The sequence below is a fragment of the Xiphias gladius genome, chromosome 6, assembly GCF_016859285.1.
Source record: "Xiphias gladius isolate SHS-SW01 ecotype Sanya breed wild chromosome 6, ASM1685928v1, whole genome shotgun sequence".
NCBI classification, from domain to species: domain Eukaryota; kingdom Metazoa; phylum Chordata; class Actinopteri; order Istiophoriformes; family Xiphiidae; genus Xiphias; species Xiphias gladius.
In genome coordinates this window covers 23,869,646-23,882,687 of record NC_053405.1, presented here as the reverse complement: position 1 = coordinate 23,882,687, position 13,042 = coordinate 23,869,646, and the positions used below count along the sequence as shown (strand labels likewise).

The window sequence follows — 13,042 nt, the reverse complement described above, 5'->3', positions numbered from 1 at the left end:
TCAAACACGTGTTGCCTTCCTTGGCACACACATGAAACATTGTGAATAAAAACGAAATACTTTCTCTGATAAGAAATTGTTTAATCAAAGGGAATATTCCAATTTGAGCATTTTTTAAAACTGGTCTGTAAATTATGAAGTGAAATATTTCTGTTTATGTCCGTTGGCTTAGCCTAGTAAAAAGAGTGGAAACAACAGGAAAATGGCTCCATCCTTTGTACCTCACCTCAGCACACAAGACCACATAGAGCGCACAAATCCCATTCAAATGATCCGCATCCAGGAGGACCGGGAGGAAGGTCCATTACTTTCCTCACAGAGGCTGCTGTGTTTGGTGGTCTGCTGCCCCGAGGTCTCTGAGCTCAGCCTGCACCTGCGGCCGGTCGTGTCCAGGGCTGTAGAAAAGAAAACAAATACAGTAAATAACTGCCCCTCTGCTTAATGGTGCTTAAGAGCGGCCTCGCTCATTTGCCGTAAAGAAAAGAGGGCTTGAAACGACATAGAGCACAATGGCTCCCAGATAGTGCTTTGTCGTGTAAGCGACCTCCAGTTCTGGTGTTGCATGAGTAACCTTGCGATGGTATCACTTTGAAGTGTGTGCTGCGAAAAAAAGGGGGAGATGTGAGAGCAACGACTGTAAAGGCTTGGTGCAGAGGTTAAATATACGGGTTGCCCACATTTGCCGGGAGAAACAAGCGGAAAGTCCTACACAAACATCATTGTGTGCTACTGAGGCACAAAGACTGAGGGTTAGTGCATCAAAGACTCATTCGAGGACATGGAGGTAAACTGTCTCAGACCCAACGCAAGCTGAAACTTGAGAATGTAAATGAGGTCTTTCTAGATTCACTATCTGGTTATTTTCATTTTAATGAAAGAAAAGCAGGTTTTTCTCTTTTTTGTGCAGATATTGTCTGGGAAAATCAATACTACTGCAATGTGCCTGCAGACAAAAACATTATTCTCCGTATAATGTTCTGCTTTGATTTTCGTTCAGGAGCCAGATTACGCCACTTCTTCTCCCTGTTTGGCTTTGTGGTAAGGATTTTATTTATAACAAGGGTGTAATTTATGAGAATCTGAAGGCCCTACTCAATAACCCAGGTCAGACTCACTCATTCTTCAGCATGACAGGGCTGGGCTCCTGGAGTTATGGGATCAAGGCTGATGCCTTACAGAGCACCGCTCGGGGGAACAGGTATCTGCACTCCCTTATTTTATCAGCTCTCCAACAAGTGAACATGAACACGCTCCCCTATAAATCATTTGCTTCTGATGACAGCCCAGAGGCAAAAAGGCAGAGCATTGTCTGATGTCTTACACATGAGCGGTCTTTTTTTTTTTTTTTTTTTTTTCAAAGAAATGTAGCATGACGGACTGAGCTCCTCTTATCCTCTGTGAGAGTGTACTACACCTATAGAGTGTGAGGTCTAATTGATGGCACAGTAGTGATATGATTAGCATCCATGTTAGCTTTCGCATCTGCCTCCACCTTATATTAGGAAAAGGGTCCCTCGTGTCTGAGTATCCTACTCTTTACCCTGGGGTCCCGGGCATGTGGTAATTCAGATTTGATGCTAGAGAAGCTAACGTTTATGTTAGCACCATAAAAGCGTGTAAAATCGATACTAATATAACCTCTGAGATTAAAATGAAACCATGAACCACTCTTGCATCTCCACTAGTATGTATAGAAAAAAAACTTCATATACAACAAGCTAATCATTAGCAGCACTTTAGCCAGCTAACGTCGAATAATAGCATTATGTTTGATACTAGTTTCAATTCAATTCAATTCAGTTTTACTTATATAGCGCCAAATCATAACAGAGGTTATCTCAGGGCGCTTTTCATATAGAGCAGGTCTAGACCGTACTCTTTATTCATTTACAGAGACCCAACATTCCCCCATGAGCAAGCACTTGGAAACAGCGGCATGGAAAAACTCCCTTTCAACAGGTAGAAACCTTGAACAGAACCCGGCTCACAGTACAGGTATAACATAAAGATGTATAACAATAATGAGACTAATAATAAAACTAATAATTATAATAATAGGATGAATAATAATACTAATAAAACTAAGTTTAATAATAGTAATGATAATCATAATAAGTTACTTTGTTACCTGCACACCAAGATGCTGATGTTAGCTAGAGACGTCTTTATAAAAGACTGAAGATAATGTTATAGCCGCTCAGTAATACTTGAACAGTTCAAAAAACAATTACAGACACAAACTGACCGCAAAGAGACTCAAAACATGTTTTTTTTGTTTCAGTCTCGGTTTCTTGCTCTTATGTAGAAGGCTTATGGAGCCTTTTACATGTCTTTGCCCAGGGGCCTGTTGTCTCATAATCCACCTATACAAATAGCACTTTTAACACAGAAGTTACAGTATTGTTACCATTCATTCGTAGCAAAATGAGTTAAACTAACTGTAAAAACAGCAGCCCATTTGGTTTTATACTTTTGTGGCACAGAAGGAAGTGAGGGACCTCATGTCAGGGGACCCTATTCACTTCCTATTTCACAGACCTGGGGTCCCAATACGTGAGACCCCGTTGGACTGTCTCAAATATGCTGACTTGTACAGTATATTAGGCCACATTATAACCACTATATGCGCTATAGCCATGATCGAAAGCCATATGAAGCAATACAGAAGTGACATAGGATGGGCTGTCCTATAAACTACATTTCACAAAATTGTGCGTATGGATGCATGCACATATTGCCTGTGTTTATATAAACTACTGAGAGATTTTGTTGATAAGAGTGCTGAAACCATTTGGGTGTGGGAGTGAACCAGCCTTCTTTTACGCAAGAGGTCCATGACCTTGATTCTCTTTCCACCCCACTGTTTCTGCTAAAGGGAGTGAGGAAGAACGAGTGAACATGCAAACACGCAGGCCGGTTTTTTAGTATATGTATATATCGTGTGGGCTGAGTGGGTTGTGTGTGAGGGGGAGACAGATATGGTCACGGTCAACAAAACAAGAACAACAGATTCATTACATTTGTTTGACCAATAACTTCCTGTTGAAGATAGATGTGTTTTGGCCCAGGCAGCTGTTCGCTCTGACAACAGTCACTCCCCTGGCATGATTCCCCTGTATGGCAGGGGGAAATTATCATTCAGTGCACGTATGTATGTGTGTGTCTGCCTGTGTGTGTGTGTGTGTGGTCTGGGTTAGCAAGTTCAGCGTGGCTAATTCACAAGACTGACAGAAATACTGGTCCCTCACACTTTTCAGAAGGGCCACACTGGAAGCCTTTCTCCATGAAGTTAGCGTCCTTGCGCATGCTTAACGCTTCGTGTAAATGCATGTGTGTGTTCGACTGTTCATTTGACCCGAAACCTAAATCAGCACATGAAAGGTGTGTATCTCAGTGTTGCTTCTCTGGCTGCTCTGACAGGAAACAGACCCTCGCTGTGGTATTTGGTTTCTCCAAACTCACACAGGACTGGATTTCAAACATGGTGCAAAATTCAAAACAGAAATGTAGCATGAGTAGGGACAATAAGGCCAATGTTATGTCACTAGTTTAATTCCACAGATTGCTCATTGCCGTTCCAAATACATAAATTTTGCATGAAATAAAAATAAATAAATGTTTTTGCACATATTGAAATGAGCATTTTCTTTCATCCTAAGCACTGTTTCAGATTTCTTAATGTGTCCTAGTTCTTAAGAACAGTTTAATAATTTCATTTCACTCTGCTTCAGTCTATTCAGGTGTTCTGTGTGTGTGTTTATTTTCTCACAGTGAAACATTTTTTCTTTACCCCTGGTTCTCCAGCCCATCAGGAGTTTGGTGTCACTTGTGTTTGGCCATGTGCGCAACACAGGTCTCCAAAAGTGCCAAGATTATGGGGGCAGAGACAATAACAGCAGAGGGAGGGGGAGGATGAGCTACAGTCTGACCAAAGAGAAAAGAGAGGAATTATGGCGTATCTCTCGTCACATTTGCACAAATGTTTTGGCTAGACCAGTTGAGTCTTCTCTGTCATCACTAATCACCTAACAATATATCCCTGAGCGGCACTTGGAAGGGGAGGAGAGAACCAGAAAGAGTCTGGCTGCAGGAGAGGCCACCTTTTACAGAGCATCTTCCAATGTTCATTAAAAGAATGGGCTGAATTTGGCTTCTGTTAGCTCATCACAGGCATCGTTGTCTTTTTTGGGTCACGCGAACCGTTTGTTGTATGTTTTCTGACAAGTGGAATTTCTGCTTCGACAGCACGTCAACTTGAGCACGTCAGCATGGGATCTTTTACCCCTCGCAGTTCATTTTGTAAGATCACACATAAATGACCAACCTCGTTTGACATGTGTTATCTGCTCTGTTGCTACAATAAAAAGAGAAAGAGACATCCAACCACTATGTATGAAGTGAGGACAGCGCTGTAGTTCCTAATAAGATTGAGGAGTGATGGCACACAGCAACAATGTGCTGACAGAACCTACCAACACTAAAGCTCCCGAGGTGGACCGACAAACTGACTGATGTCTTTAACCCTCCAGGCTTTCAGAATGAGCCTCTATGTGCTGTAACTCACTGCAGGATCTTTCATCTCCCGTATTTCTTCAAAGTTAGAAAAAGTCAACATTCTTGTTTGTTGGAATTAGCAGCTATACTTGGCACAGGCTGAGCCGTTCTTACAGTGTATAACCTCCCTAAGAGGACAAAATGGGGAAAAGGAGACAATTCTCCATCATTCTTCTGTAGCGTTTCCTGGCCAGCTTTCAGCCTCTGTATATTGTCTTGTTCTCGTCTTTCTCACGAGTCTGTGTCCAAGGCACCATTGTGCTCTAGTCCAAATGTAGTTCCATTTCCTGCAGGCACTTTAAACATAAACAGTCGGTGTATGCTGCTTCCCCATCAATATACTTCTACTCTGATTTTACACGGTCTTTCCAAAAACAAAATTTGACGTAGAATGACAAGATGTGCTCCCAAAAAGTGAAACAATTTTAAGTTTGAGTCATCATAAACTTATTCAAATCAGCATTAACTGATTTTTTTTGGCCACTGAGCTGCAGTGGAAATTGCCGTTAACGTAGCACTGATGTATAAATACCTTAAAAAGTTAATTTAGCAAATTAATAACAAACAGCTGCCTAGTTAGAGATATAGAAGACACGTAGCAACATTACCATTCATTTGGAGTCGCGTTTCTGGCCACCTTGTAAATGTACTGCAAGTTCAATAGTCACTCTCTTTTAGCTCTGTTTTTGGTCTTTAATAAATCCTGTGGGATAAACGCTCCACTATGTTCACTAGCTAGTCACTAACTGTGTCTGTCTGCTGTTTGGTGCTGGGGACGTTACATTCAGTGTTTTTAAGAGCTGTTTTGCTGGAGTGAGCTGCCCGCTACATCTGGAAACAACACTGATAAGAACAGTAAGACTGAACCAAAACAGTCAACTTGTGAGCTGTAAAACCAAAACAATGATCTTAAAGATGCTAAACCACTCCATACAAGTGAAGGGAACTGCTGAGTTGGATGATAATTCTCTGTGGATCTGTCACTATGAGCGACTCTTTTCACAGTAAAAACAGTTTTTTTACTCATTAACATAAACATACTGATCATTGCAGCTTTAAAAATATATTCTGATATTCTAGCCAATTCCAGAGTTTTTATGTTCACTCACCTAAATCATAGTCCGGAAACAACGCTGATGAGAGTGAAGCAAAAGAGTACAGTTATGGGCCATAAGAGAAAAACAATGAGCTTAAGGATGGTAAAAACCCTCTATAGAGCTGAGAACTGCAGTCAGGTAAAAACTCATTGTGGGTTCATAACTACAAGCGATTCTTTTCACATGACACATAGTCATTTGTTCTGTTGTTAATATAAAAATTTGGATTATAGCAGCTTTAAAAATAAAATTCTGAAATTCTGTATTGTATGACTGGCAGCATATCCTCAATTTAGTGCTCGATAGATAATTCTTGAATAATCTATTGTCTTTCTGAGGTGATTGTATATAAATTAAGTTTGGGGCTGTGTGTAGGGTGGGGGTTGGGAGTTGCTGTGTGCAGTTTAATTTAATGATAGTTCCTCTCCTAATTTCCTCCTAATGAAATAATCCCTGTCTACCTGACCTGATACACCGGTCTCTTGCCTGGAGTGGTGTCTGAAGATTAAATTAGAACCATCTTGTCAGTCGGCAAGCAAGACAGAAATATTGTGAGAATGGTGTGCGTGTATGTGTGTGTGTGTGCTTTCTTGAGATGGGAAACTTCGGCTCAAGCCCCGTGGCTCAAGCATTTGACCTTTTGCTGGTTTTCAGTGTCAAGGATTTTAGGTACTCAAGTTCCACAGTCTGTTTCCATGGAAATGTGGCTTTAAGGGAATGTCCATCACTGCTGAAAGGGTGACCCAGAGTACCCAAACACACCCTGCCCAATCGTATTAAAATTCTTCTGGATGGCACTACTCTCTGGGCACACACGTTCCACATTACTCTGGTCAAGGGAACTGGAAGGAAAGGCTACCTGTTGCTACGGCAACATCAGCCAAACACAGGGGTCAGAAAAGCGTGTCCGTGTCATTCCTAACGTGACAGCGGTTTGCCATAAACCCTGGGCCAGGGTGGTAATAATACTCCTGCACAGTGGGCGGGGCTGGCGTTCGGCTCTGTGGATGCTGGTCGGGGCCCAGTCTGGCCACACTCACAAATGGGGAGGCAACACAGGAAACTGGGGCTTCCAGTAAAAACATGTAATTAGAAACACATTGACTAGGAGCTTTGGCATGATACACCCAGTAGGAAGGGAGAGACGCATGCAGGCAGGGATGCACGCGGGGGGAAAAAAAAAATGGATTGAAGTGGGGGACAAGATCACTGGGTCACCGGGAAAGTCCCATGATAAAATCAAATGTTATGAGGCAAAAAAAAATGGAAAACCAGAAACATGGACGATGACAGGCAAGGCACATCGTTACAGACTTAAGAGAGAAGAGCGATAGTCAACAGCAGGGATATCGCAGCATCCACTCTGACCTGTCAGCTGGGTTAGGACGGTAAAGACATGTGGCAGACAATAATTGTCCACTGTTGGAAATCCGTACGGCTACTACTGTTTACAAGATGCAATATATATATATGCCACTGTATTTGAGATTGCGTCAGTGTGGCCTGGAGGCCTCGCCACTAAAGAGCAGGCGGCGGACAGCACGAGCTCAGCGGGCAGCGTGGGCCTCAGCGGGGCCGGGTAGCTCGGCTGGGGCCCACGCCCTGCACGGCCATGCAATGTACCAAACGCCAGAAGGAGAGCGGGTTAACCCGGCCACATGTGAACTAAGAGTCATCACTTACCATGCTTCTAGGGAAGCCTGACAATGGCTGACAGGAGTGCGGAGTCATCGTGCAGTTTTTGATTTTTGTACGCTAAGAGCCACAAAGCTGAAATGTAATCTAATATAAATACCAGTAATTGGTTAATTGTTAAACAAACAGCACACACTAAAAGATGTGAAGATAGACATACTGTAATAGTTATGTGTTTTCAGGAAGCCAAAGCAGCACATGGTAAGATTTATCCAGTTTGAGCAGCAGCCTGCTTGACAAACTTCACAGAACGATGATGAGGACAACTCGCAGCTCTCCCACTTCACTCCACCCCTCGTGAGATTCTCACAGAGTTGAATCCTGAGACACCATAGGGCCTCTCCAGGGGACGGACGTGAGAAAGAGTCTCCGCATCCACAGAGAGAAACCATCAGAGCCACTCTTTAGTGTGTGGCTTTACAGATCAGGCGAGTGGTGACTGTGGCCTTAGGAAAAAAAAACCTTAATTAGCCCTCACTCCCAGCACACTGCCAACCAAAGAATAGGGGTTAGACGAACAACAAGCAGTGAACACTTTTAATCAACTCTCAAAGCGTTTCCTTGTACCCCCCCTCCTCCAACGTCAACAGTTCACAAACACATAATTAGAACGAGTGGAGGAAATGGATGTTTGGTAGGTGATGAGGTTTTATACATTTCAAAATACAAAAGTGTGAAGTGACAATTCACAGTCTGCAGATGCAGAATAAACATCTGGAAAACTGGGCATTAATCAAGGCGGCAGTAAATGAGGAAGCAAATTAATTTGGATTGAAAACAGGAAAGAATTGCACTTCTACTGAAATACATGAAATATACTGTATTGAACTATCACGAATAAAGAAAAATGTAAACACACACTGTTAGGCCCAATAACCCTGGGCCATTCATATGAAAACACTCATCAATTCAACACAAAAATCAACAAACAGTACTTTGGATTTTCTTTTTTGTCCCTAATCTGGGACATAGGAACAGTAACAAGCATTAAGCACCACTGGTCTTCACACAACCGGTCACGGGAAAGGAAGGAATAGTTTAACCCAATAATCTTGAGATACTGATATAGGTCCAACACTTATCCACTAAATCATACCTAAAAACAGAAAACAGGTCTTATAGACAAAACCTTCAAATTGCACAGAAAATCTGAAATGGGGGTCTTTTGAAATGTCTTTCTAGGGAACTCCTTTCTTGTGTGACATCGTTTAGTTCAGCTATTCCATGGTGCGACAGACATCATGCATCCATAACTTTTTAAGGGAAAAGGAGCATGAACGATTGAGGACGGTATGCTTATACTTTCTAGCTATTATGTAAATAAAAATCTTTCTTTATCTTTAGATTTCAGATTACTGTTTTCAGAGGTCCACCTCTCCATCTCCTGTTTAACTATCCTTTCTAAACACTTCAAACAGGTGATATTTGAAATCTTAAATTGAACAACATGTTTTCAAAGTATGTCACAGAATCTAAACAGTAAACATGTTTGAACACAAAACAACAGCTGTAAAATGTAAGAACTGTAAGCATGTAGAAAGTGTACAGGTAAAACTGAAAAAGTGCGCTAAAAGATCTTTGGATGCAGGTTTTTTTGTTTGTTTTTTTTTTTTTTACTTGGCAACGGGCCACAGTTTTACAGTAAGGTTTTCAGTAAATATTACAGTTAAAAGAGGTCAGGTTGTAACAGTATGAACAATAACACTAGTTAGAAGTCAGAAAGGCTGGAAGTGAAATGTCAGACATTTCATTTGCCCTGTGAGCAAACACAGCGGCTCTGGAGGCAGATCAAACGTATTTGGAATTTTGTTTGTTCAAATTCCAAAACAGTATCTAAACAACATGACAAAAAAAATTACCGCTGTACAGTCTATGTTTCAATTTCAAAATACTCTCCCTGATGTTTTCCATAATCTGCATGTATGTATCTTTAATAACAACATTACTGCTATCTAGCCATCTGTGTATACAGTATGTAAAGGCCATACTGGCTGCATGAAGCATGAGACTGAACTTTATCTGAGGAATCAGATATCAGATACTTTCAGTCAGTGCTTCCATAATTGCCTCTAGCTCTCTGTTTCCCCGTGGACATTCTCCATGTGTACTTTGAGGTAGTCGTTCCTGGTGAACTTCTTATGGCACAGCTGGCACTCTGCCATGGGCCGGTTGGGGTTGTGTGTCAGCTTATGTCTGCTGAGCATCTTCTTCAAGCTGAATGACAGGTCACACACCTACAAAACACAGGAGTTCAACAGCCACATTTAACGCAAGTGAACACACTTTATTTATTCAACCTTTGATTTTGTTTACCAAATTCCTCTGCTCACTGTAGAGTTTAGTCTTATCACAGGCACTGCCAGAGACACATAGAATGATTTGTAAATCACATACTTGGCGACAGAAATCCCTTTTTTTCCCACCAGTAGAGAGAGGGAATGCGTGCAACTTAACATCCATCATAAATGAGCCATTTTACACTGTACAAATGACTCCATCGTCCTCTATCAATCATGATAATCCGCTACTGGCTGGCGTTCAGCTGTAGTTTTACATAATTCTTCAAGAATCACAGCATGTCTCCTCCTCACTCCATCTGTGAAGAACTTCAGTGCTATGAATTACATTAAGAAAATCACACAGACAGTTTACATCTGTGGGCACAAAATCGAAGCTATGAATGAAAGCAGCAGGACCACCATATAACACCGTATCAATAGTTTATCAGATAACTCGGACACTGGTATTGATGTGCTATCACGTTCTAGCTTTACTAGCCAAGTGGAATTAAACATAGCTAAGACAATTTACAAATCTGATCCCCTGTTTGTAAATTATTTTGAATTTTTTAAAGTGAAACAGTAACAGGGACTCATGAGAGTGGGGCTTCCATGTTTCATCGTAACCCAGATGTTACTGGATGGGTCTACAACCTTTTTAATACTGTTATGACAGACGCTGCTTATAGAGGCCCTCTAGCTTGTCTGGAAAACGTTCCTGGAACTGTGCGATCCTTTTGTCTGACTGAAAATCCACCCCAAAATACAATCCACATGTTATTTCTATTTTCTTTAATAGTTTAGCGTAGAATTATTTACATGAAAACGTCTCTTCCCAAGCTGAGGAAAAAGAATCCAGATGAATGTGGGATGTCGCTTGGAGACACTTTCTGGTGATGCTTCACTGACAGTGAACGGGATACTGATTCTGTGGTCTTAAACAAAAACTACAGATGATTCTCCGGGGATATGGGCATACTTCCTAGTTTAGAACTCAAGGCAACACAAAACAGATAGAGGCTTATTAGGGTGTTGAAGCTCAAACAAAAATCTGAGAATCCAGACTTGGATGACGGATTTATGGTATTAAAATATATTTATATTCTCAGGTTACAACTAATGACTAATGACTTAACAAGGGTTTTCAAAGTCTGACACTGTGCCTCCACTATCACTGGATTACTTTGATACTGAAGGATACTTAAAAATATGGCAAGTTCTGGAGTTATAAGGATTTCCATGAGGATTTATGAACATTGATTCACAATGGACATCAGAAATAATGATATGGTCGGAAAGCGTAAGTCACACTGAACATAAAATATGTATACCACATCTATGTGTTAAGATTTGACTTTGTAGTAGCTGGTGGTAACTGATCCTTAGGCTTTACATTTATCAATCACATTAAAAAGTTCTGGGGTTTGGATAGAATTTCATAGGATTTTGAATTTAAGATATTCCCAAGATACAGTTGTGGCTTTCTTAAATAAATAAATAAATAAATAGAGTAAATTGCCCTATGTTTCCAATTTTCACAAATGCCTATAAAACAAGGCAAAGAGTTTGTTCAAAACATGGACAACATCTTCTGTCGCGTGTTCCCTTCCCAGTCTCTGAGAATAATTATTACTCCCACAGTATTATAAACAGAGGGTAATTTCTTCCTGTGATCCTCTCAATGTGTTTACGTGAGATCAGCCCACTCAGCCCCTCCAGAGAACCAAGATCACTATCTGCCTCTTACTGAGCAGCCCCCCTTACTCTTCCCCACATCTGGCCTGATGCCAGAGCGCCATCACATATACACACAGACAAATACAAGCAAGAATCAAGGGAAGACAGGTTGGTGTCGAGGTACAGTAGAGGCGGGTAGATACTTACATCACATTGGAAAGGTTTCTCTCCAGTGTGGGTCCTCATGTGCTCATCCAGCCCTCTTTTCTGGCTGAAGGCTTTGTTACACTCGCTGCATTTATACGGTTTCTCCTGCAGCGACACACACACACACACACACACACACACACACACACACACACACACACACACACACACACACACACACACACACTGAACTTAAAGAGGGTATTTCATCTCTCAGTGTGTAGCAGAACAATACATAAAACAATACTTCCCCAGTTTGGTCACATATGGACAAAACCTGGAGGAAAAAATTGTAACGATCCACATATGTGCACGCACATACACAAGTAAAAACAAACAGACACGCACACCACAGTGGAAAACACAAGAAGATGTGGAAATATGCCTGTAACACACACACACACATTCATTTTCACACACTGATACCCTTTCCCTTCCCAGCCTGGTGTTCTCTCCCTGTGAGTTTATGAAGATATGAAATGAAAGATTGTACAGCCCCTGCAGTAAGGAGGAAATGACCAGCGTCGGGGCCATCAAAAACACATGGATTCCTCAAAAGAGTAAGGAAAACACTGCACAGAAAATCCCTTTGAACATGTATCAGTGCGCTGGCACTCTGGGGCTGTAGAATATCAATCCTCTGTCTCCACACCTCATCAGTGTACCAAAGAACATTTCCTCTGTGCCTTTTGGAGGCCTGCCTCACTGTCAGTCAAACCAGATATCTCGCTGTGTCTTTTTTTTTTAACAAAAACTCCAAGTATGTGTGTGTGTGTTTGTGTGTGTACATGTGTTGAACAGTGGGTGTGTCCAACAGTAAGAGGGGGAAAAAGTGGTGACACCTAAAAGACTTGAGAAATAAGAAGCATGAAGATAGCAGGGAGCTGGTTCCCAGTGTCACTCTTTGCGAAGCTGTTTTTGACAAGTCTGGCTGATAGCAAAGGCTCTACCCATTTAAAGCTTAGTTGTCATGGGAACAGGGTGAATGCAGGAAGTAAGGGTCCTGGGAAAGGCGCTATCATGTGGGCGGGGCAAGGAGTGCCCGGTGACACAGGATACAAAAGGAGGTAAAGATCAGGTTCACTGCATGTGCGCGTGTGAGCGGGTACATGTGTGTGAGAAGCTTTAAGTAGGCCATGCAACTGTTTGTGTGAGTGTGACAAAATTAAGGGGGAACAATGGATATAAAGCAGTGTGTGTGTGTGTGTATGTGTGTGTGTGTGTGTGCTTATGTGTGTGAGAAACACTCTGTGATGATCGGTGTAATGCAAATTTAAACTTAAATCTTCTGCTTTGATGTGGATCATCTCTTTTTCCATCAGGGTAGAATGACTCTTGTATGACAAAGAAAAAAGAAAACTATGAGGGGTCTGAGTTAAAAGGTCAGGAAACACATGGATGGACTTAGGTGATGTGGTGAACCCAGAATGCATCACTTTGACCCCGGTAACATTGAACATCTGTACCTGGTGACCTTCACTCTTCAGCAGCTGTTCACACTCTGACCTTTGACCTGAATGCTCCTCTGAATCT

At 41.7% G+C, this 13,042-nt stretch overlaps 1 protein-coding gene across 3 annotated transcripts in view; it reads right to left on the bottom strand.

Moving 5' to 3' along the window:
• Nucleotides 1-313: 313 nt before the first annotated feature.
• Nucleotides 314-13,042, bottom strand: part of prdm5 (PR domain containing 5) — a 40,114-nt gene continuing 27,385 nt past the window's right edge. For 2 of the 3 annotated variants that reach the window (XM_040129784.1, XM_040129785.1), the window contains exons 15-16: nt 11,510-11,614; nt 7,906-9,580 (exon numbers count right to left, since the gene is read on the bottom strand). In XM_040129784.1, the coding sequence (XP_039985718.1) occupies nt 9,416-9,580; nt 11,510-11,614 (270 nt within the window). In that variant the 3' untranslated portion in view covers nt 7,906-9,415. Of the gene's footprint in view, nt 396-7,905; nt 9,581-11,509; nt 11,615-13,042 lie in introns of those variants that run through there. The other variant, XM_040129786.1, reaches the window with a different exon arrangement.